The sequence below is a fragment of the Enhydra lutris genome, unplaced genomic scaffold (assembly GCF_002288905.1).
Source record: "Enhydra lutris kenyoni isolate GAN:26980312 unplaced genomic scaffold, ASM228890v2 scaffoldscaffold4, whole genome shotgun sequence".
In the NCBI taxonomy this organism is placed as follows: Eukaryota; Metazoa; Chordata; class Mammalia; order Carnivora; family Mustelidae; genus Enhydra; species Enhydra lutris.
The window spans coordinates 37436368-37462247 of NW_019154088.1; the positions used below are offsets into that span (position 1 = coordinate 37436368).

The 25880-nt window shown below is 33.5% G+C and overlaps 1 protein-coding gene across 11 annotated transcripts in view; it reads left to right on the plus strand.

Moving 5' to 3' along the window:
- Nucleotides 1–25880, plus strand: part of LOC111158273 (melanoma inhibitory activity 2) — an 84359-nt gene that overhangs the window by 52871 nt on the left and 5608 nt on the right. For 7 of the 11 annotated variants that reach the window (XM_022520210.1, XM_022520201.1, XM_022520243.1 and 4 more), the window contains 10 exons: nt 295–385; nt 2093–2231; nt 4562–4663; nt 5617–5677; nt 6207–6242; nt 10344–10411; nt 12209–12291; nt 13925–14053; nt 17726–17884; nt 25423–25545. In XM_022520210.1, coding sequence (XP_022375918.1) covers nt 295–385; nt 2093–2231; nt 4562–4663; nt 5617–5677; nt 6207–6242; nt 10344–10411; nt 12209–12291; nt 13925–14053; nt 17726–17884; nt 25423–25545 — 991 coding nt within the window. The remainder of the gene's footprint in view (nt 1–294; nt 386–2092; nt 2232–4561; nt 4664–5616; nt 5678–6206; nt 6243–10343; nt 10412–12208; nt 12292–13924; nt 14054–17725; nt 17885–25422; nt 25546–25880) is intronic. The other 4 variants (XM_022520281.1, XM_022520271.1, XM_022520262.1 and 1 more) reach the window with 1 other exon arrangement.

The following is a 25880-nucleotide window of genomic DNA, read 5'->3' on the forward strand; positions in this document are numbered from 1 at the left end:
TATATAAATAATTAATAATTAATAAATATAATATCTTTTTAATTTTAATAAAATACCTTTTTAAGGATGAGTTATTGATCTTCTCTGTCTCTGTTCTGACATTTACAACTACTAATGACTGTTAACTTTTCAAGATGGAAGCTGCATTGTTGGTTAATGCTTTCTAGGTGACAATTTCATCAGAATGATAAAAGAACTTCAAAAGGTTGGGATGGTATATTGAGATTTTTTGTTTTTCCTTTTTCGGTGTAATTGATTAATGTTTTGTTTTTTTCTTTCTTCCATTCTCTGAAGTTAAAGACTTCTTTAAAAACCCTAGAAGGAGAAAGAAACCAAATTTACATTCAATTATCTGAAGTAGATAAGACAAAAGAAGAGCTTACAGGTAGGTTATCTATATCTTTTTATACAGAATGGTACTGTTAATTGAATCAATTACAGAAAGGCCCAATTTGATTGTTTTTTTAACTTTTACTTTTGTTTCTGACTTGTGGAAAATTAGTGCTGAGTTTTTTGCTTGTGGTGGTAAAGCCTGATTATCAGTTTCCTCCATATTCATATGAAATAAAAATAATATTATTTAAAAAAATGTAAAACCACACTTATCTTGAATTTCAGTGTTATATGTGTGATATGGTTTTAGATGTTAAAAAGTAGCAAATTAAAACTGTTAACTTTTAAAAGATCATCACTGTGATCAAGTTTTACCAGAGATGGTTTCCAAGATTAATATCTGTTAAATAACTGTTCTTGGCATTGGCTTAAAGCCTAGGTCAACAGTTTTCTTGTGATATAGATTTAAAAATTTCTGTGGAAAGACATATGCACATTACGATCATTTAATGTTAGCATATTTACTTTAAACTTTCCTTTTGATATATATGATTAATAGATGAATACTTATATGCCTTTAGAGTAATTAGAATGCTATTACATATGATTGCTAAAATTTTAATGCTTGTTAGTATGATTTGGTGACTTTTGAATCTGCCCTCTTTACATGCAGTAAGTTTCGCATTAAGATTTGTGGTGGGGGTGCCTGCCTGGCTTAGTCCGTAGACCATGTGACTCTTAATCAAAGAGTCATGAGTGCAAGCCCCACACTGGGTGTTGAACCTACTTAAAAAGATTTGTGGTGATGATTTATATACATGTTTTGGGAGATGGCATCGCAATCTTAGAGGAGGTCAGAGGTGAAGTTATGAAGTTGAAAGATAAATGAGGTTTTTAATAACAATGTGCTAATTATCTAGCACTCATAATTACTTAAAATTGTTAATTTTGTTTTATAGATAATTCTTTTATAGATAATTCTTTGGGTTAGCATTTGAAACAAGCTAAAACTGGTATTTTTCTCTCCAGTCTTGATCTGGATTAAGCTAGGGTGGTTTTGTACCATTTCTAATCAGAAGATGAAATTTTTGATCTGACTTATAACATATATCTAAATTTTGCTTAAAAGGAGGGCTGGCCAGAAGTTAAGTATTAACCTGTAAACTTTTTACTAGATAAAAATAGGCATTGTTCATCATGTAGAAGTAGTTTCACAGGAAATGTTTTTTTTTTTTATAAAAGATTTTATTTATTTTTGTAAGAGAGAGCATGCACACACACACCAAGCGTGAGCAGGGGAAAACAAGCAGAGGAAGAAACAGGCTCCCAGCTGAGCAGGGAGTCCGACAGGGGACTCAATCCCAGGATCCTGGGATCATGACCTGAGCCAAGGCATCCACTTAACCAACTGAAAGGTGCCCAGAGGAAATATTGAACTAAAATATTTCTCTTTAGAATTCTCATCTCTAACCTTCTTGAGAATTTTATTGTTTTTTGGCACTCTAACTGAAAATTAGATGCTGGAATTAGAATATTGAAGATTTTGGGGAAATCTTGGAGTAATAAAAAAAATTATAACAGTTTTTCTAGTTCTTTAATTAAAATACTAAAAAGCATTTAGGTGAACAAAATATACATTTTCTGTGGAAAGAATTGCATTTATTAATTATTATTTTTGGTAATTTTAATTTTTATGAAGTGTTAATGTGCATCTCAAATATTTACTCCTTTAATCATGATTTTTAAAAATTTTCTATAGAATATCTTGAAAATCTCCAGACTGAGCAAGCATCTTTACAGTCAGAAAATACACAATTTGAAAGTGAGAATCAAAAGCTTCAGCAGAAACTTAAAGTGATGACCGAATTATATCAAGAAAATGAAATGACACTTCACAGGTAATAAAAATTATATTGATAAGTTTGCTGTTTGGCAAGTAAAATAGCTTAAAAATAGTGCATATTCACCTTATGTGATACTCAAAGTGCTCAATTTATGATTGGGTAATATCTCATCAGTTCATTTTTAAGGACGTTATTTGATCTTGAAACACTTTTTCTTCTGAATCTGACCATTTTTCATACCTTTCCTAATACGAGTCTCGTCTAAACCATGATCATTAGTGCCTGGTTTATTGCAGTAGCCTTATGAGTAGTCTCTTTCCACATAACTTCCTACACATTTGTTTGCAGTGGCATGCCCCTTCTAAAATATAAATTATGGGTATTGTCTCTGTCTTGTTTGCAAACTCCCAAGTGCCTTCATGTGACACTTAGAATTTAATCCAAAGCCTGTGGCTTACAAGACTGTAAAATCTGAACTTTGGCTACGTTTTATTTTTCTCCTGGTTATGCCTTTAATTTTAGTTTATTCATTTTCTTTTTCTTTCATTATCTTCCAGCCGCACTGGCCTTCTCAATAATCTTTAGTATGCCAAGCACATCTGTACCTCAGAGCCTTTTCTACTAGCTCTTTCTGCCTTGAACTGGTATTACCCTATATAAGATTAAATCCTTCATTTCATCTGGGTCTAGGTTCAAATGTTGCTTCAAAGAATCTTTCCCTGATTACCCTAAGGTAATAACTACAATCCCTATCCTCTTGTCTTGCTTTATTTTTCTTTACAGCTTTTATAGTCCTCTGATGAAGATTGTCTTTTTTTTTTTTTAATCTTCCCAACATTAAATGTAAACTCCATGAAAGAATTGCTTTATTCTCTTTTCTTCTGTATTTTTGGTGCCTAATACTCTGTCTGGCACATGGTAGTTATTCAATAAACATTTATTGAATATATTAATAAATATGTTTAGTACCTTTATATATTAGAGTGAAAGATTCTATGTATGTGGCAACTGATGCCTAAATGTATAGATGTACAGAAGACTGTTAAGACACTGATCTGGAGAGCCCAGATTTTCAAATACCACCATAAGACATATTTTTCATCATAAAAGTAAATAAAACATTACTTGATTTAATTTAATTTCAAGCCCCTTTAATGAAAGTTATTACAGTTGATCTCATCATTCTTAGTTTCTGTATTTGCAAATTTACCTACTTGTGAAAACTTACTTTTAACCCCAGACCAGTACTCATGGAGCTGTAGTGGTCATTCTTAGACATGCACAGAATGGCAAACAATTTGAATTGTCTAATGTGCATGTTCCCAGTCTGCTTTTGTATTTCAGCTCTAATTTTGTCAATGGTTCTCCTTTTTGCATTATATATAGTGCCACATTATTGTGCTTTTTGTTGGTGATTTAGTGGTTTAAAATGGCCCCCCGCTATTTTGCTGAAGTGCAGTTTAGTGTTCCTAAGTGCAAAAAGGCTGTGGTATATCTTACAGAGAAAGTATAAGTGTCAGATTTAACAACAGATGTTAAATAAGGTGTCTTTAAACCAACACACATAAAACAGGGTTATGTATTGACTGGTAAATGAAAATGCTATCACTAGAGCATACAGAAACGTAATTCTGATTCCCTTAAGAGCACTGGTTCATTATTTGCTAATTTAGGATTTGTGGTGACTTTATAGAATGTAACTAATAGGAATGAGATTCTTCTTTATGTATTTGGAAATGTTAGTAGAAAATACCAACATTACATTACCATCAGGATGCTGGGGGATTTGTTAAGCTCTGTTTTTGCCAAGCTGTGTACTTCAGTCATTCTTTGGAGTCTATTCAAAAATTAAAAATTTGCTGTTTATCATGTACCTTTGGGCCACTCGGGACTGCTCAGGATATGTAAGAGAAATAAACTTGACTAAATGGAAGATCCACAGAGTGGATACCTCATGGTTTCCATCAGTGAATTTAGGAATGGATGACCCTTCATTTTAGGTTAGGATGAAAGATACTGTGAATAAAATTTGGACATAAATGAGATTATCTGAGGTTAAAGGAATACTTTTGAGTGTATTTTTAAAATTTGATTGATTGGTTGATTATAGAATTTCAATGAGTAATGTTTAAAATTTCAAAGAGAAAGGTGTTTAAAACTTTTATATTAGTAGTACTATATTAGACAGGATGGTTTATAATTTCAGTTTATAATATTAAGTTCCACACCCGGAATATTTACACAGGTACTTTTTTTTTTGCATGTGATGTTTTTAGTGGTATTATGCAAATTGCTTTATGGGAAGCACCAGTTGCCATATAATTAAAAAGATATATTTGATTATCTTATGACATACTGTAAAAAAAGATATTTTTTATTTTAAGGAAATTAACAGTAGAGGAAAATTACAGATTGGAGAAAGAGGGGAAACTTTCCAAAGCAGATGAAAAGATCAGTCATGCATTTGAGGAGCTGGAGACATACAGGTATCAAATATATTTTACTCCTTTCTTTTGGAGGTGGGGAGGGTATCAAAAAGCCCAATATCAGAAAAAGTAACAAGGCAACCAAAAAAAATAAACCCAACATTTTTCTGATGATTTTTCATTTGGATATCTTGCTATTATGCAGTTACACAGAAAATATAAGAAGGAAAAAAATGTTTTCCTTTCAGTGTGTATGATTTTAAATGTCTCACATTAGTTGTACTTGAACATGGGAAATCCTATTTTATGTTAATGTGAATAAATTTATGAATAGCCATTAATTTCAGGGTCTTTCTTTTTTGGTTCAAATGGGGAAGAATGTGTACAATATTAAGGAATTCGGGAAGTCTGCCTCAAAAAGCATGAACCACAACTAAAGGTCTGAAGAAGTGTTTATATGTCTAGTTTTTTCCTTGGTTCACTCATCATTAGTTCCATGGAAATAATAGAAAACCTAGAGAAAATAAGGGGCAAGATTTAGTAGTGTCCCAGATAGTTCTTATTATTTCATTTTGTGTTAGAAGAATAAGCTTGGGTTTTATCCAAAAGAAGAAATTATTTTACTAGTTGTGTAAAGGTAGTAAGTAACATTTTACTTCACACAGACAGCTAATTTCTTAGAATTCTGTTAAGATTATAGATATCTGAATAAGTCTTCCAAGGTCATGCTGCATAAAAATAAAAACAAACCAATATACCATAAACATTCTTGCATGACCATTGGTTTAGGTAAACCCAAGTAATAGTACTCTTAAAGCACAATTAATGTTAAAATTATGTCAAGAAAAATATACTGCTTTAGAAGTCTTAAAGGTGATTGATGTGTGGAGTTCTAGAGTTATTTTTTATATTAAACAAAGCACTTTAGGTGTTTTAATTAATATTTTCAGTAGATATAGTATATTTTCTCATTTCTTAGTATATGTTAATAGTAGAATGATTATCCCTTATAGAAGGCGAGCCAAAGATCTTGAAGAAGAATTGGAGAGAACCATTCATTCTTATCAAGGGCAGGTATGTATGTGTGTGTGTGTGTGTGTGTGTGTGTGTGTGTAAATTAAAACTATTATGATTTGTTTGAGTTGTTTATCTCTATTTTGATACAGGAGTATAGTTACTTGATAGTTGTACACCTCTCTTGAGGTTTTGCACCTGTCTGTGGAACATTTATAGGGAGCCAAATTTCTGGAATAAGAGACCTTGTTTAAAATTGCCATGTGTCCTGCTTCTTTGAGAATGTGGATTGAATAAACATATATACCCACACTGGGCTCTCATATTCACTTGGGCTAATTATCTTTTAGTTGGTAACTCATTGTAGTTGATTATTGCATAAAACAAATTTACTAGACAAAAACTCATTCAGTTTTTGTTTTAAGAATGTAATAAATCATGTGTATATGAAAATTTGCTTTAAAAATGTTACTTTTCAGAGATGCTTGAGTTATTTTTGAGTTTATGAGTTGTGTACTAAATCATAGTGGTAGATGCAAAATGTTTTATTTAAGAAAATCAGTAGTATTTTAATGAATTTCTTTTTCAGATTATTTCCTATGAGAAAAAAGCACATGATAATTGGGTAAGTATCAAATTCTCTTTGTCACGTTGTTCTTTTTCCTAATTTAAATGAGCAGTTTAAAAGGTACACTTCCACGCCGCAAATTAAGTTAGTATTAAATAAAATCAGTTTCTTTTAATTTTACTGGTAGCGAAATTATGTTCTTTTTTTTTTTTTTAATTACTTTATTTGACACAGAGAGAGACAGTGAGAGAGGGAATACAGCAGGGGAAGCGGGAGAGGGAGAAGCAGGTTTCCCGCAGAGCAGGGAGCCCGATATGAGGCTCGATCCCAGGACCCTGGGATCATGACCTGAGCCAAAGGCAGATGCTTAACAACTGAGCCACCCAGGCGCCCCTGAAATTATGTTCTTTATGAACTAAATACTTTGTTATAACACAGTTATTCACAGAAATCTGATTTTTCCCTCTTTGCTTTTACTTTGCAAGGATCTTATTTTCTGTCTGTGGGAGGTGATGTAATGTTCATGGATTAATTGTTTGAGGGCCCTGGATTGCCACTAGTACTTGTGGACAAATTACTTAAGATTACTGGGCCTGTTTACTCATCTGTGAAAACAACAGATTGAGCTAAGTGATATTAAAAGCCTCTTCTAGTTGTAAAAGTCATACAATTCGGGTATCTGATTCTCAGTGTTGAATTACTTGATACACATCAAGAAAAAGATTATTGTGAGAAATGGCATGTCAGTGCTCCCAGAGGAGCACTGTGTGAGGAAATGATAAGGATGCAGGTTTTACTAACCATAGGAATGATACGTTTAACATGTAGAACTGTTATAATAGCTGGCGTTTGTAGGACTCGTCCCTAGGAGTCCTCAAGGGGAGACAGTTTGCACAGCGGGTGAACACATGGAGTCTGGAGTCAGCCTGTCATGGTTGGTATCCTGGTTCCATCACCTGTAACAACCATTCTTGTTTCCTTACCCGTAAGGAAAGATATAGCAGTCGTACCTATTTCATAGAGTTATTCTGATGAATAAGTAAGATAACTCAGGTAAGGCTGTTAGCCAGGTGCCTGACACATAATAAGCACTCAGTACATGTTAACTGTTACTACACTGTTGCACTGTAACTTGGGAGATATTTCTTAGATGTGGATATTTCTTGCAGTGGAGATTCCGGCATAGATTCTAATTAGACATGTTGAATATCAGGGCTCTTCCCATTTCTCAGATTTTGTATTGAGGGTTCAAGCGAAGTTTTGTTATTGAATTAAGCTGGGCTTGGGAGATGAATTTAGTCTTTTTCACCACTCCCTGTAACTTTCTGAATACTAAGAACAGATAATTTTTTAAAGATGAGAAGAACGTTAAAAAAAAAATGAGAAAAACTTTAGTGTCTTGTGTTCTAAGCACTATACTTAAAGGCATTTTGCATATATAACTCATTCAGTCCACATAAGAACTGTAAAATAGGTATTATAATTCAAATTTTACAGATGAGAAAACAGCCCAAGGTCACATGACCAAAGAGTGAAGGGTAGAGATTGAAATTTTGACCTTTTTTATTCCAAGTCTGAGCTTTTTCTGTTATTGTACATTGCATTTCTTGTTTAGTAAATAATGACATTGACTTCATGTTAAAACATACAAAAAAGGGGTGCCTGGGTGGCTCAGTTGGTTAGGTGTTAAGCATCTACCTTCGGCTCAGGTCATGATCCCAGGGTCCTGGGATCAAACCCCACATCAGGCTCTCTGCTCAAACCCCACGTCAGGCTCTCTGCTCTCTCTCTTTTCCCTCTTCCTCTGCCTGCCACTCCCCCACTTGTGCTCTTTCTGTCAAATAAATAAAATCTTTAAAAAATGCAAAAAATATCCTTTATGGCTTAAAGTGGTTTTTTTTTTTTTTTTTTAAAGATTTTATTTGAGAGAGAGAGAAAGAGAAAGGGTGCACATATAAGCAGGGAGAGGGACAGTGGGAGAGGAAGAAGCAGACTTTCCACTGAGTAGGGAGACCGATGTAGGGCTCCTGGGATAATGACCCGAGCCGAAAGGCAGTTGCTTAACCAACTGAACCACCCAGGCATCCCTCATTTTTTTTTTTAGATTTTATAAAAATAATGCATACTTACTGAATAAAAAATTCAGACTATATAGAAAAGATGTACAAAGAAGTAATCAGCAATATTACTTTCATTTATTCTATACCTAAAAAATATATTCAGACATAAATCACAGGTATGTTTTAAAAAATGAAAACATACTATATATTACTGTTTTATATTCTGCTTTATTTAATATATTATAGATATTTTTCTATGAATATTGTATATCTATATAAACCTTTCCCATTTGATAAATGTTTCCTTTGTTTCTACTTTTTTACTATTACAAATAATTTCACAATTTCAGGTGTTACTTTTTCCTTTGAGCATTTCTTTGTTCCATCCTATTAGATTTAATCTTTTCTTCCTCTGAACTCACATAATACTTTGCTTTTATGTGTTCTGTGGCAAGTACTGTGGTCGTTTACAGTTGTCCTTACCACAGATTTAAACTTCTTAAGATAGGGACTGTTTCTTTTCCCTTAATACTTACATGTATAGATGTTTTTTTGATGCTTTTTTGCGTATTTTTTAATACGCAATTATAGATCCTTTTTTGCGTATTTTAAGTATTTAATATCTGAATACAGTGTGGACATTCAGTGAAATAGTTTTACCTAACCTTTGAAGTGTAAGCTTTTCAAAAGTCTGTAATCATTTAGCCTCAGTGATTTATATTTATATTTTTTGTAGATATGTCTTTCGTATTGATAGCATTATAATCATAGTAAAATTTACTTTTGACTTAACTTTTCATTGTCTTATGCCTTAAAATCAAGAGTAAGTATTTATACTAAATGTGTGGAAAACATTTAGAAGTGGCTTTGGTTCTGCATTATTAAATGAATTGGTATTTTATTAACTAAAATTGTTATGATATAATATTCTTTTTATTAGTATAAAGTTGATTATATGCTTATATGTTAGAAAGTGATTTATACATGAAATCTTTTTGATAATAATGCTAAAATATGGTTAAGCTTTATTTTGTGTGTGTGTGTGTGTGTGTGTGTGTGTGTGTGAAGAATATTTAACATACTTCGTTCTTTGGCCAGTTAATGTCAGTTTTAATGTGTAGTTCATAATTTTAAGTGAATACATTTGATAGATCTTTTTACTTCAAAAAAGTTATGGTTATAAATTGAGTTAATTTGCCTACCTTTGCATGATAAATACATTTGCCCAAGTGGATTGCATTAGTTTGGCCAGATCTGATATTCCAGACACTGCTGCTTCTTAACTGGAGAGTTCACAGAATGGAAAACATGCAGTATTCCATACACGTTTAACCTTTGCCTACAAACTGTTTAGGAATATTGTATGTTCTTGGTATTTATTATAGTAGTCTAGTTTTTTCTTTTTTTAAAAATGATTTTATTTATTTACTTGGCAGAGAGAGAGGCAGGTGAATGGGTAGAATAAATGTTTATTTTATGTAACATATGTACTCTGATTTTCTAACCTTTTATTACATAAAAATTTCACTAAACAAATGTAAGACTGTAGGAATTGATTTTTATAGTGCTATGTGCTGAACAGACACGCTGCACACTTTGATTATATTCAGCCATTTAAAAAAATGTCCTATATGGGCATGCTGTGAAACTGTTATAGACCTTTATGGTTTCACTAAATGATAGTGATTCCTCTTCAAAGACAGCTGTCTATGATATTATAGCCAGCGTACATGTGCCTGATGATTCTGAGTCACCATTCCCATCACCCTAAGCTTGGGTCCTCTTACATTGCTTTTGTCATATTATTTGGATTTTACAGCACCAAATGCTGCTGGTCCTTGACTCCACATCTAGATAACAGTATTCATTGGCAAGTACGTGATCAAACTCCAGCCTTGAGACTCATGTCTTCTGGTTATAGGAAACTCATTCCCTTTTAAAAAATTCCCTAAATTAAAAATTTTCACATTGACTTTCTGAAATGGATATGTAAGTGATTATGATATTTACGAATACTTATCTTTCATTTTACATTTGTTTGTGTTAGTTTTAAGATGTATTTTCAAAAAAAGATAAAAAATGTATTATTTTCTTTAAGTTGGCAGCTCGGAATGCTGAAAGAGCTCTTAATGATTTGAGGAAAGAAAATGCTTACAATAGACAAAAGTAAGTATCTTTGTGGGAACACTTTAAAGCTTTAGTTAGTACTTTATTTTTAATTGTTATGTATTATATAATGCTTTTGTAGGGATAAATATGCATGAATCCAGCATATCTGATGGTGAAATATTTATTAGTTTTACTATGAGTTACTAGATTCTTTTGTTTGAAACACTTGTCTTAGAGAAAATATTTTAACAGAAGTAAACTGTTCACTTGTTCTTCTGTAAAAAGTATAACTTAAAAAAATTCTTTTTTTAAATCAGAGTAGGAAGAAGGCGTTTACAGGGGATGGAAAGAGATAGGACAAATTTCTGATGTAGTAATTTTCAGAGTACTGGCATCTTTTAGTAGGTGAATGGGTAGAATAAATGTTAATTGTTTCATTCTCTGATTTTCTTTCATTGGATGACAATGCCTTACAAATAAAATGAAAGGGAGAATGAAAGTTTACAATGTATAATCGAAGAGAAGAATAAATACTTTTCTAGGAGGATTGTAATAGTCTTCCCAGGTGTTAAAGTTTCTTGCCAGAGTGTACTATTAACATTATCCAGTATTAGCTTAGTCTCTTTGCTTGTCTTTTCTACTCTGAAATTAAAACTACATGATTAAATGTTTTATTTCAGATCTGATGATCAAAAACTAGAAATACAATTCTTTTAAGATGTCACATTTTTCAGATAAAAGGCTTAGGAATGAAAGAGTAGGATGAGTTCACTGGATTCCTTTTTTATGTTCTGATTGGAATCAGGGTAACATTACAGTGGAAAGCAGAAGTGACTCAGAGCTAGGAGCCCTGTGTTTTAATCCTTGCACTTTCATTTTGAATAAATCATGTAAACTTTTTGCTCAGTTTCCTTGGTTGTAAAATGATAGATTTGAACTGGTTGACCTTGGAAAGCCCTGCTATTTCTAAAATTTGGGTTCTGGGATTATAGTATTCACTCTAGTCTAGTTTTTTCTTTTTTTAAAAATGATTTTATTTATTTACTTGGCAGAGAGAGAGGCAGTGAGAAAGGGAACACAGCAGGAGGAGTGGGAGAGGAAAAGCGGGCCCCCAGCTGAGCAGGGACCCCCCCGACCCCCGCCCCATGCAATGCAGGGCTTGGTCAGAGGACCTGAGCTGAAGGCTCAAGTCTCCAAGGGCAGATGCTTAAGGACTGAGCCACTAAGGTGCCCCCACTGTAGTTCAATTTTGAAAACAGAACAAAATAAAGTGATTTCAAAACTCAATAAAACATCACTATCATTAGGCAAAAAGAAGCCTGTTACCCCAGAAAAAGTAGTGGGGTTATAGAAAGGTGTTTTGGTCAGAATATTTGTTTGTTTCTTTTGGTTTCTTTCTTTCTTTCTTTTTTTTTTTTTTAAATATTTATTTATTTGACAGAGATCACAAGTAGGCAGAGAGGCAGGCAGAGAGAGAGAGAGAGAGAGAGGGAAGCAAGCTCCCTGCCAAGCAGAGAACCCGATGTGGGGCTCCATCCCAGGACCCCGGGATCATGACCTGAGCTGAAGGCAGAGGCTTTAAACCACTGAGCCACCCAGGCGCCCCTCTTTTGGTTTCTTTTTTAAATTTTAATTCCAGTGTAGTTAACACACAGTGTTCTATTAGTTTCAGGTGTACAATATAGTTATTTGACAATTACATATATTACTCATCAAAATAATTTTAAAGAATGTTTTTTCTATGTAGATATTGAGGTAGTGAAAAGTACCTTGTACTTGGTAGTGGCATTTTTCTTGAAATGTGGGTGCTTTTCTTGGATGAGTAACTTAGAGATGTTTGTTCTTTATTTGCAGATTAACTGAAACAGAGTTTAAATTTGAACTTTTAGAAAAAGATCCTTATGCACTTGATGTTCCAAATACAGCATTTGGCAGAGGTAGTTTTTTTTTTTTTTTTTAAACCCTTGTTTAAGATACATATATATATATGTATATATTGCACATAACCTTTTATATTAGTATAAATTAATACTACTATTTATAAATATTTTAGATTTTGGAACCAGGATTCTAATCTGAGTTCTGGCACAATCTCCCAGGTTTCTGAGTTTTGTTTCCCTAGCAAAAATGTAAATAATTGCTGCCTCCATTTCTCAGTGGGCATTTGTAAGATGATGTCTATTTAGTACATTGAGCTCCTTGCAAAGCAAAGTGCTTGGCACATAGTCAGGTAATCATAATTATTTTATAATAATTATATAATTATTTATTATAATAAATAATCATAATTATTTTAGGGGAGAATGAATAAGGAGTGCTTAAATGGAATAATGTAACTATTTATATATCCACTATCTTTGGAATTTGCTTGAATTATAAAAACAAGAATTAGAACAGTCATTTTTAATTATTTAAAAGAGTCAGTTAAGGTGGGAAAACAATCTGAGCATTCTTTGCTTTAATTACCTCCAAGTGAGGAAGATGTCCACTCATTAAAGACTTAGCATTTTTAATGATCTCATACTATTCCAAATAGTTTAAATTTTTCAAAATAACTTTTGGTTGAATTGGAATTAAGCATCTAAGGCAGTGAAAATAAAGCTATCTTTATATTGGTGGAATTCCGTTTTAATAACTGTTTTGAAGGTATAAAAGTCACTTTTGAGAGTCTGATTTCATTAAAATGAAAGTTTATTTTTACATTTAACAAAATAGCAGATTATTATTAATTTCAAATAGTAATAAAGTTTGGAGTGGTGGGAATTATACAGAAGGAATTCTCTTCTGGACCTAATGCAGAAGTTTCAGAAAAATTAAATAAGACTTTGATCTTTTGTTGTAATAATAACATTTATGTATTTAAAAAGTATTATTTTGGTGGTATTTAAGCTTGTTTTTTGATGTTCTTGACTTTTGATCTTTGGAAGCATAATCATTACTTGGGAGTGGTGAAGTTTGTAAAATGATAGGGCTCTTGGTTATTTAATTTATAAAGTGATTTATTTGATGAATAAATGTAATCTGAATTTTCAGTGGCAATGAATCAGAAGTAATTTCTGATGCTTCAGAGGATTTTGCATTTCTACTTTTCAAGATCTGAGCTTTACTCAAATAATTCATGGCCCGACATAGCCTATCTGGCTAATTTAAACTGAGCCCTTCTATAGTACAACCCTCACCAGCCAAAATATCCGGAAGCATATTGCCATTAAAAGCAAAACCAAACAAACTTCATAGCCCCCAAATCCTCTTATACCTCTAAAATATCACTAAATATCACCATTATCCTTTGCTTAGTAGTGTATGGTTATTTAAGTGTATTAGTTACCAAGAGGATAATGTTTTTATTGACTAGTGTATCTATTTGGTACACAGACTTTAAAAACCTAGGGTTCCATATTTAATTCTGTCCCATATTAGCAAAACCCAAGGCATCGTTAGTATTCAAGAAGTGGATTAAACTTAAATTGGCAATAGGGTGACCTGATGGAAATTGTTGAAATGGAATTCTAATCTATAGTGTAGCTAATTGAAACTATGAATTTAAATATGCTGTTTTAATTATTCCAGAGCATTCCCCATATGGTCCCTCACCATTGGGTCGACCTTCATCTGAAACGAGAGCTTTTCTCTCCCCTCCAACTTTGTTGGAGGGTCCACTCAGACTCTCACCTTTGCTTCCAGGGGGAGGAGGAAGAGGTATATTGTTTAAACATCTTTATTACTCTAGATTTCTTCCTTATTTTATATTTTCATCTCAACTTATCTTTAAAATAAACCTTGGGAAAATACAGGCATTCCTTGCACTTATTGTGGGTTACTTTTGTTTGGAAAAGGAGCTCTGTGATATCTAATTTTCATATATTTTTCTCTTAGAAACAGGACTATAATAGATTATATTTTGATCAAGCACTTGATATGTATCTTTTTAAATCATTCGGCTTCTTAAAAACTGTATTTTATAGCACTTTATAAAGAACACATAAAATATGATAACAATCTAACCTGGCATAAAATTGTATTTTAATGAAACATTATTAAAATATAGAAATTCCAAATTCTTTTTCTACTTTATTATCATGATCTTTTATTGTAGAAAATCAGAAAGTGAAAGAACCTTCTTTTTAGAGTGGAGTAATTCAGAAATACTATCTTGTAGGCCAAGTTTTGATGAGAGTCTTAAAGGAGACCTAAATGATTTCTTAATACTTTGAGAAACTGACCCAAGATTGTCTGCTTTGTTACCTACTTGTATGGGTTTTTGAGAATCTCAGCAGCTATTTCAAACCTATGCATTAGCTCTTGGTCTTTCTGCATTTACTTCAGCACTCACCCTTGTGTTACCTATGTACCTGGAGTTTTCCTCTTTTGATCTTTTACCATACTTTGTTCACTTTGTCAGGTTGCTTTAAAATTTTCCCTTGAATTGTGGCAAAATGCAAAGATTTAGAAAGTACTGTTTATTCCCAAATCAAAAGTCTCGGGCTTTTAGCCTCCTCTGTGTTGTATGAGAGCTGATAGCATTCTTCATCAGTGTTGTGACCCCCATTCTGCCCCTTTTATTAGTGATTTTAGCATATTGAATCTGACTAAATCAAAACACCAAACTAAACCCAACTTACCAAAGCTCATATATTGAAATGGATTCTACTTACCAAAATAGTCTCTCATGGAGGCTGTAATTCCCAGTTGAACCTACTATTATTTTAAATATTTTTGGAGCTCTTTCTTTGGGATTGTCTTCAAAGAATGAGAAAATGAATTTTCTACTTTATGTTTATGGAATGTTCTCCCTTTGCCCATCTCATTATGGGCACATAATCTTTTTTGTGTTCACATAATCTTTCCTCATCCCTATTATGTTCACATAATCTTTCCTCATCCTCGGTTTGGTACACTTAGCACTGGTCTCTCCTACCTCCCAGTTCTACTACTGATTGGGCTTACAGCCTGGAGACATTTCAGAGAGAAGCTTTTCTTGTCTTGGCTTTGAACTGAAAACTCCTAGGGAAAGAGTGAGTTGCAGACTGATACTTGGAGTCCTGGGAGAGCTTTGCCTTAAGCACTTTAGGAAGGGGACTAATTTCGAAATTCACATGTGTGCTATAAATGCCCTAGAATTCATCTTTCTCCTAATTTTTTTTTACTTTGAACAGTAAGAAATATATTTTAGGTCATGTTCTATTACCCATCAACATAAATGTAATAGAAACCATTTACATGTTTTTTATGCTTTCTGATACTTTCTATTCATTTCTATTCCATTTCATTAAAAAAATTGCTGCTTAAGAGTAAGTTGATTTTATGCACCAGGATGGGTTGCAGCCAGCTGTCTGAAAAACAGTGCCCTAGAAATCAGGGTATAATTGGCTAAATTGCAAATATGAATCACTGGAAGTTGAATAACATAAGTCAAGGATTGCTTGTAGTCAATTGAATATTTGGAGTAAGAGTGAAAATTACCTTTGATTTCTCCTCTCCTATTTAAATTACTTTCCTCTCCTTTTTAATTACTTTTAAGAAATAATGTGTTTAGATTATTTGCAAGGGTGTTTTGCTATTTTTTAGAAAAGCTACAGAAGTTTTAGGTAAGTTATCAGTAGGTCTTGAAAGAATTGCTTTGAAGTAAAGTTTCTGTGACCCATCCAAGAAGGATGATGAGTGCCCTTTTCCTTTGTTTTATTATCTTTTTAAAATTGAAAGTTTGGGTGAGATACATGTTCAAATAAGATGGAATATAAGGAAAATAATTTCTTTTTAGAGTAACCTTAATGTAACTTTTGGTCTGAATGCAAATTTTAACATTTAGCATTTTCAAGTTTGTAATTTTTCACCTGGTAGTCATTTGGCCTATGCTTTGGTCCTCTGAAAGGAAGCAATCAAAAGAAGGCCTTCGTCTCCTTTGAAGATCTGTGCTTCACTCTAGATGAACTCAGCCTAATTGACTCTTACACATTTTTTACCAATTTAATTTTCTGCTTTTCCAGTCTTTTTCTTCTAATGAACTTATTTAGAAGGATGAATAGGATGGAAGGGAAGATTGAGGGAAATTAATAGAATATACAAGTATAAGGAAAAGTGATAGTTGACCTTCTGAATATAAAAGTTTACCTCTTGACTGTACAAAGGGAGTAGATAAAAAAATCTTAAAAGATTATATTTTTTATATATAAAAGGATTCTTATACTGATTTGAACAAGTTACCAAGAAAACGTCAAAATTTTGTTTTAGTCTCTTAAAGGTGTACTGAAATGTGGAAAACATTTTAGACTTCTATTAAAAAGTTGTTGTTGTTGTTGTTGTTTAAATAAAAGCTATTCCTTGAAAGGAAAAAGGTTTTGTTTTCTGGGCAGTATAAGTTTGGGAAGATCTTATTCTCCCCTCAGTGATAGATTAGTAAAGTATTAACATATTTTGTTATTTAGTGTTTAAAAAATTGTGTATTTGTTTTTTTTCCATTTTAATTGAATATGTTATTAATTGAGGTACTGTCCTTTTTGTGGTCATAAGAAGGGAACTTTATAATGATGATGATCTTTTATAAATGTAAGCATGCTGATTTCCTTATCCAAATGAGTGTTACTTTGTTCAAAGTGTTTATTCCAACTGTGCTGTTGTTTTTGAAACTCTTGTTTTAGACTTGCCTTCAGAGTTGTGAGCTCTTTTTGAAGGTGAATTTGATATTCAGAAATTGCTAAAAGCCCTTTAAAGCCAAATTTATCTGGTGGGTATAAAGTTTGTAATCAGACTGGTTAAAATAATTTTTGGACAGAAGTAGAGTCCTGTTTCAACATTGAGATGCAGTTTCTTGAGTGGCTTTTAAGTTAATCTGAGTACATTTCTAAAAGAGTTGTTCTAAAAAATACTGTGAGTAGTTGTAGAATTATTGAAATAGGTATATAGAGTCTAGGATGGCAGCTTTAAAAGAATCATGCTCTTTTTGACTATTGGCGTATTAGTGTAAGCAACAAAAACCTCATTTTATAATTATTTTATTCCATTTTATTCTATTCTGGTATAGAAATCTCTACTTTGCAATTTACTTTATACTCCTATTTTCCAGGCTTAGTATTTATAATTCACAATTTAGCCATTGATTTTATGTATAAATGATGATGGTGGTAACATTTCCTAAATGACTTTAATAGACAGTTGTTTGTTTTTACACATTGCAAAATTATTATTTCCTCATTGTCCTAGACTTTGTCCTAGGCTTTGGTAGGATAGAATTGTAGTCTAATGTGTCTTAGGGAAACTTTGTTGGAATCTGATTGTTCTCACTTTTTACAAGCTGCCTGGGTTTCATTTGATGATATGTCTTATAATACTTTTTTAGGTGAAACAGAATTGTATTTTTTTTTCTTTAATTAGGCTTAAGAGGCCCAGGGAATCCTCTGGACCATCAGAATACCAATGAAAGAGGAGACTCAAGCTGTGATAGATTAACTGATGGTCGCAGAGCACCTTCAGACACTGGATCCCTTTCACCTCCATGGGAGCAGGATCGTAGGATGATGATCCCACCATCAGGTATGGAAAGAGTATAATTATTTATATTTGAAAGGCAACCAGTCTGTGCAACATAGAGGAATGGAAGAAAAGAGGAGTACATGTATGTCCTGTCTTAAGAAAAACCATGATATATATTAGAAAACAATAGTAACATAAATTTCCAAACATGATAATTAGGGGTAATTGTTCAGGTTACAGAAATCTGCTTTGCTCCCCTCCAGTCCGCCTGTGGAATATCTTTATTGTTTTTATTGCTCATAGAAGGGATATATATTTATTTTAGAAAATCCAAACAATTGTGGGGTGCCTGCTTGGTGCAGTCAGTTAAGCCTCAGACTCCTGGTTTGGGCTCAGGTCATGATCTCAGGGTTGTGGGTTTGAGCCCCTCACTGGGCTCCATGCTAAGCACAAAGTCTGCTTAAGATTCACTCTCCTTTTTGTCTGCTCCTCCTTCCTGCTGTCTCTCAAATAAATAATAACTAAGTCTTAAAATCTAAGTAATGGAGAAATGTGTAATTAGGAAAGTGAAAAAAATCTCAATCATCATCTTAGCATGCCTTTCTAAGAATTTAGTTTTATATCTTTTAGGGATTGTTGTGTTTTGGGGTTTTTGGGTTTTTTTCCTTTTTTTTTTTTTGGCATACATTCATAAACATAAATGTAAAAATTCCTTCACTTCTCTGCAATTATACTGCTTACCTTCTTGAAATTGTATTTTCTTTTTTTTTTTTTTTTTTTTTTTTTTTTTGGTGGGCGGTAAAGCAAAGTTTATTGAACTATAGTACAAAGCTCCCAAAGAAAGAGGGAACACAAGAGAGATCCCCAAAATTGTATTTTCTCATTGGACAAACTGCTTAGATTTACTACTTAGATTTACTCTTACCAGAAGAGTCACAGAAGAATATACCAAAGGAAGGCGTGTAGCTGCTATTTTCTGATAGCTCTTACTTTCCCAAGGAATGTATTTAAGATTACTTGGTTAGCTAAATTTTATTTAGGTATGTTGTTTCAGGGACACTGTTATGTGTAGTGAGCTATGCCTGCTTTGTATACATTTGTTATATTTAAAAAATATATACTATTTCTGATTCCTTCCTGAGGAGTTGGAGTGAGTAAGAGTATTATAGGAAAAAAACTTCAATTCCAAGAATCAGCCCTTGCTGTAGTAGTATGTGTATGTTCTAAGAAATGGTGGCTGCCTATACTGTGGTTTTGCTTTGTTTGAGATCACTAAATACAGCTTCATTAAGACAGAGATTTGTGTCACTTTGTTCACTGCTATAGCCTCAGCACTGAGCACCATGCTAGGGATGTAGTATTTGCTCAGCAAATACTTGTTCAAATATTCATTGACCGAATGACTACCCAAATAATTCTGACAAAGCTGAGTATTTTTTTAAATATTTGGAAATCTATTTGCTGTGACGTACATACTTAAGAATCTTTTAGGGGAGTGGCATAGAACATCTTTCATGCCTTTAATATTCATTAAAAAGTTTTGCTGTGATAAAAATAAAGATAATAAATCACAGCCCCTTTCTCAAAGGACTTGGTTACAAGATTTCTGTGGATATCATGCCTCTACATCTGTATAGAGGACTTTCCTTTGAGACTTTACAAGCTATTAGTACCAAGAGTCCCTGTCAAATGCACTGCATAGCTCTTCATTAAAATCTAGTGTAGTAGCTCAAAGTTGACTTATCTTCAGAAATAACTTAGGAAACTTCAAGGAAGACGCAGATACATCTGGGTCCCATCTCAGATCAGGCCTTCTGAACATGAACTTCAGAGGTAAGGTCTGTATGTCTAAAAAAACTCTCTCGGAGGTTCTAAGGAGCAGCTATATTTAAAAACCACTAATCTGCCTCCCCACAACCCCACTCATTTATTTATTGCCCTTATTATTTGGAAAGAACACTGAGTTCTTGAAGAGAATAGCTGACAGTCTTAAGTTAAAATAGCTAGGCAAATAGCAGAGACTAGAGTTCAGACAGTAATGACTTTGTTGTTGTTCATTCATAAAATTAGTAAATATTTTACATTTCCTTTAAAAATTGCCTTAAATCTATAATTTTAGACCTTTTGATACTATTTCATAGATCCCTGAGTCTTTTCATTTTGTTTCCAATTTTTCTTTTATTCTTTTGGTTGAATAGTTTCTCTTGATCTGTCTTTAAGTTTACTGACTCTTTCCTCTATCATCTCCATTCTGCTATTAATATTAAGCCCATTCAGTAAAAGTTTTATTTTAGAAACTATATTTTTCAGTTCTAGAATTTTCACTTTTTTATACTTTTGATATCTCTCCTGAGATTTCTTCTTTTTTTATTCATTATGAGTATTTTCTAAATCTCATTGAGTATAGTTTTTTTTTTTTTTTAAGATTTTATTTATTTATTTGACAGAGATCACAAGTAGGCAGAGAGGCAGGCAGAGAGAGAGGGGGAGGAAGGCTCCCTGCCAAGCAGAGAGCCCGATGTGGGGCTCGATCCCAGGACCCTGGGATCATGACCTGAGCCGAAGGCAGAGGCTTTAACCCACTGAGCCACCCAGGTGCCCCGAGTATAGTATTTTTTAAAAAAAGATTAGCAGAGAGCCTGACTCGGGGCTTGATCTCAGGACCCCAAGATCATGACCTGAGTGGAAACTAAGAGTCGACATTTAACTGAGTGAGCCACCCAGGTGCTCCTGAATATAGTTTTTTAATAGCTGCTTTAAAGACCTTGTATAATTGTTTTGTTTGTTTGTTTGGTTTGGTTTTTTTAAAGATTTATTTATTATTAGTGAAATGCCCACGGCTGTGGGGTTGGGGTGGGAACAGAGGGAGAGTGAGAGAGAGAGAGAATCCCAAGGAGACTCCTGGCTGAGTGCAGGGTCTGACAGGTCTCAACCTCACAACCCGGAGATTATGGTCTGAGCTGACATCAAGAGTCAGATGCTTAACTGACTGAGCCACCCAGGTGCTCCAAGACCTTGTATGATCATTCTAACATCAGGGTCATCTTGAGGATGGCCTCTGTTGATTGTCTTTTCCCTTTAAACTGGGTCACATTTTCTTGTTATATAGAGTAATTTGGTTTGTATCCTAGTAATTATGGGGATTCTGGATTTTGCTGTATTTCTCTGAAGAGCGTAGGTTTTGTTTTATAAAATGTTAAGTTGATCAAACTCAAACTTAGATTTTTTCTTCTCTAGACAGCAGTCCAAATATCAGTTCAGTTTTTAGACTTAGCTAAAAATGCTTAGTTTTAGACTTGGCTGAAAATGCTTTAAGCTTTCTTCATACATTTGTGGTTCAGGGGTTAGCCATTGACTTGGGGCAAAAATCTCAGAATCTTAGACTCACTTCTTTGGCTCTCCTGGACTCTCTTCTTTGGTTTTTCAAGCCGCATTTTCTATGAGGTTTGACTGCTCTTTGCTACAGGTTGACTGTGGTCTGCCTTCAGGCTAAGATATAAAAAAATGGAAAACTCACCCCACAATGGTACCTTCTTCCAAGTTCCCACCCTTTTACCAAATCTGTATTTTTTAATGCTCAGAGCCTTCAGGTATTTGTTACATTACTTTTAAATTTTTAATGTTTTTCCAGTTTTATTGAGCTATAATCAATAAACATCACTGTTTAAGTTTGTGTACAACATAATGATTTGCCTTTATATATATATATTGTGAAATTATTACCACAATAAGTTTAGTTAACATCCATCATCTCATATAGGTACCAAAAAAATATACACGTTTTCCTTGTGATGAGAATTCTAGGATCTCTCTTAACAGCTTTCCTGTGTGTCATACAGCAGCATTAGCGATAGTCATCATACCATATATTATATCCTTAGTACTTATTTATCTTATAACTGGAAATTTCTATCTTTTGACCAAGAAAAGGGAAAAAGTAGCACACTATATATATTAGTTGAACTCTAGTCTATTTCCTTTCCTTTCCTGGGGCCATTAGCATCCTTCCTTCCCAGAGGTGACTACTCATGAGGCCAGTGTGTGTAAACTTAGATCCATATGTAATTTTAAAAAATATATAAACATATATATAACTTTTCTCTTTTATCAAGTTTTTTAATCAGCGTCATGTTCTTGAGTTCTTTCCATTTTAATATAAAGTTTATTACTCTATTGCTATATAATAATTCTGTATATAAACATACCACAATGTATTTATCCACTATCCTCTGTTGAACATTTAGGATGTTTCCTGTGTTTTACTATTACTAACAGTGCTGAAGTTAACACCCCTCGCATATATGTTCTTTAGAGATGAGTCCAAGTAATGAAATTGCTGAGTAATAGGATAAGCATATTTAGCGTATTTTTTAGGTTAATAGATACTGTCATATTGTCCTCAAGAGTGGCTGTGCATGAAATATTTGAGAGTAGTTATTTCTACAGTACTTGATTTCTACAGTAGTTATTTCTACAGACTAACTACAGTAGTTATTTCTATAAAGCAGTTGTAAAACTGTTTTGAATTATCTCTGGTGATATGAGGTAAAATTTTTATCTTATTTTTATGTATAGTTCTTTGATTAGTGAGCTTGAGTATCTTTTCTTGCTTATTGGTAATTTATATGATCTATATTTATTTATTGTAAATTGCCTGACCCATTTTATTTCTTGCTTAATAGGAATTCTTTTTTTTCTTAAGATTTTGTTTATTTATTTATTAGAGAGAGAAAGAGAGAATGTGGCGTGAGGGGCAGAAGGGGAGGGAGAGGGATAAGCAGATTCTACTCTGAGTGCCAAGCTCCGTGCGGGGCTCCATCTCATGACCCTGAGATCACGACCTGAGCCAAAACCAAGAGTCAGATGCTCAACTGAATGTGCCACCCAGGCGCCCCAATAAGAATTCTTAGTATATTTTGGATATTAATCTTGTCTTTTGCAGATATTTTCTCAATTTGTTATTATGCATGTTCTTGTTATATATGTTCCAAATTTTGTTATAGGTAAATTAATCCATTTTTAGTAGAATTTTTGTTTTGTTTAAGACCTGTTCCTAGGGGGCGCCTGGGTGGCTCAGTGGGTTAAAGCGTCTGCCTTTGGCTCCGGTCATGATCTCAGGGTCTTGGGATTGAGCCCCACATCAGGCTCTCTGCTCAGCAGGGAACCCTGCTTCCCTCTCTCTCTTCCTGCCTCTCTGCCTACTTGTGATCTCTCTCTGTCAAATAAATAAAATCTTAAAAAAAAAAAATAAAAAGACCTGTTCCTAAATCAAAATGATATTCTGCTTTCTTCTAAAAACTTAAAATTTTGTTGTAAGTTTTAGATCTGGATTTTATTTCTGTTTCAGTGTTTTGTGTGAGGAGTCCTCCCCTCATTGAATACACAGTTATTTCAATACTATATATTGGTTCATCAGTTTGAAATACCACTTTATCTTAAATGTCCATATTTGCATACATCTGTTTCTCAGGCATTCTTTCTATACCATTGGTCTCTTTATTGCAGAATCCTAACCGATCTGTATCCATGCTGCTTTCATCTACTTTCTGGAAATTTTGCTTTTTCATTCCGTTTAAATTCCTTAATTATTGGAATTAACTATTTCACGATGTTGTGAAGGAAGATGTTTATTGTACTTGATTACTAGCCAGTATTAATCCTAAAAAATTCTAATTCTTTATCCATCTTTATAATTCTCTTTTGTTTCTGTTGTGTGATAGAATCCAGAATTATTAAAATAGGTACTCAGGGAGCTATTACAGTCCATTTGTTATGGAATGAAAAGAGATAAATAATATTTTTGTTTAACCCAGGCATTTTGGATTTTATTCTAATTCTTAGTTTATGAAACTGCCTCAGAATGTTGTGGACACTTATTTGCAGCCTTTATTCATTTTTTCCCCCAATCTTTTCCCTCTCCCATTCTTTCTTTTTAATCATGTCTTCTCTTATAAGGATGGTAGAAAACAAAGGTATGAAAGCAAGCAAACGAGGAACCATTTGTCTTTATTTTCTGTATTTCAGTCTCATTGGTCATGTGCCTTCCACATAGCTTTATCTTGTTACATCATGTGTGGTGTGTGTATCTGAGTTTGACCAGAATACCCTTGTTTACTTGTTCACCCTTCCTTTTCTCTCAGGGCGAGCTTTACGTCCTCCATAACACCACGATTTCTGATTCCTCCAGTCAGAATTTAGTAGGCCACCACTCATAATTTGTATACCTCTTTAGTAAGGCATTGGCCACATTGTATTTATTTCTGTCACTGTTAGACTATAAAGTGTGGACTGTATAAAAATCATTAAGCCCTGGTAGACTTCAGGAATAAATTATTTTGTCCAGTGGAGGGCACCATGGGTATATGATTTATAAAATAGCAAGCTTGTAGCAAAGTTTTTTATTTCTTTTTGATTTTGTATTTCTGAGGTTGCTGATATTGTGGGGATGTATTTTAGAAGCAAAATAATGATATCGTATGGTATCTTGAGACTTGCTTAAGAAAGAGTTGGGAAGTTTTCAGGCTTCCCCGTTTTATCCACTTGCCCAGCTCTGCCATTTAATTAATCCCATTTTTGAAGTAGAAAGGGAAAACTTAGTTTAGATCTCAGTCATTGGTATTGGTCTTCCTTTAATTGGGCTAATAATTCAGACCCATTGAGACAGTTTTTTGCTAAAATTCTGGAAGAGGGAGGAAATGAGCCTGAGGCTATCCACCCAGATCTTTCTTTCCTGATTCACATCCCTGGGCCCTTGGGAGCTCATTAAATATAATTCTTTCCATTAACTCTGGTTGATGCTGAATGGTTTCCTTGGCTTTGTGTGGGAGAGGTGTGTCAGTAAGGTCCCATCTGGGTGAGTCAGATGAGGAATGACATATCCAACAATGTGTGGAGTTCACATTATGCACCACTGCTTAGGACAGTCATGGAAAGCAGTTTGCAGCTGTTTTTCCATATTTCTATGGTTAAGAAAGAGCCACACAGTTCACCCCCTTTGACTTTCCTCTTATTTTTGGAGTTGGGCATATGTATAACTAATCTGTCAAAATCTGCCATCACCTGTCAAAGATGAGATAGACTACCTTTATTTTTTTCAAGAATGATGAGTTCTACAAGTACCCAGGAATGACAGTTTTGTCATTGTAAGTGACCCTTGGGGACAATGAGGGGTGGTTGCAGAAGCACCTGAGTCACAGTCTGTGCCCAGATTTGTGTCTGTCCAGGAGTCCTTAATCTGAGCATTGTGAACCTTCTGTTCATCTGTTGAGCGAAAGATCTTACCCTTTAGTTTTGGAGGGGTGCTAACTGCCAAAATACTGAAGTTACTGAAAATTTGATCATTGATGACCTCCGAGTGATATCTGCTTTGTTAACTACTTCTTTTATCAGTGTCTGTTTTGCTGAATTTCCTGATACACTTACAACATATTCCTTTTTCTCTTTCTTTGCTATTTCTTCAAATTATTTACTATCGTCTACCAAGAATATGGTTCAGTTTTTTAGGAAGCAAGAGAAATGTCTATATTCTATCTATTAAACTTAAATAAACTTGATTTATTTTTATACTAATGAAAATATTTTACAAACTTGTTTTCTAGGCCAACCATATCCTGATCCAGCTCTTCTTCCACAAAGGCAAGACAGATTTTATTCTAATTCTGGCAGACTCTCTGGGCCAGCAGAACTCAGAAGTGTTAATATGCCGTCTTTGGATAAAGTGGGTAAGAAATATTTCTTTGTATGTGTATATTTTTTAATAATGGTGGCACATGAAAGAATTGGAAGCTGAAAAAAGGACTAATAACTGGACATCTTTGGTAGCTCTTGATGCCAAAATCTTTCCTGAAACTTTCTAGTTTTATGTTTCTTATTATATTGTATGTATCCATGGCATTTGCATATGTGTTAATGGTTGATTTGGGTATTACTGCAATGGGTTTACTATATTTGACTATGATGTCCAATTTTACTCTATTCCATGATTAATTTTTAAAAATTTTCCAGTCCACTTACATATATCCTACTTGGTAATCAGGGAAGTTAAGCTAGTGTGAAT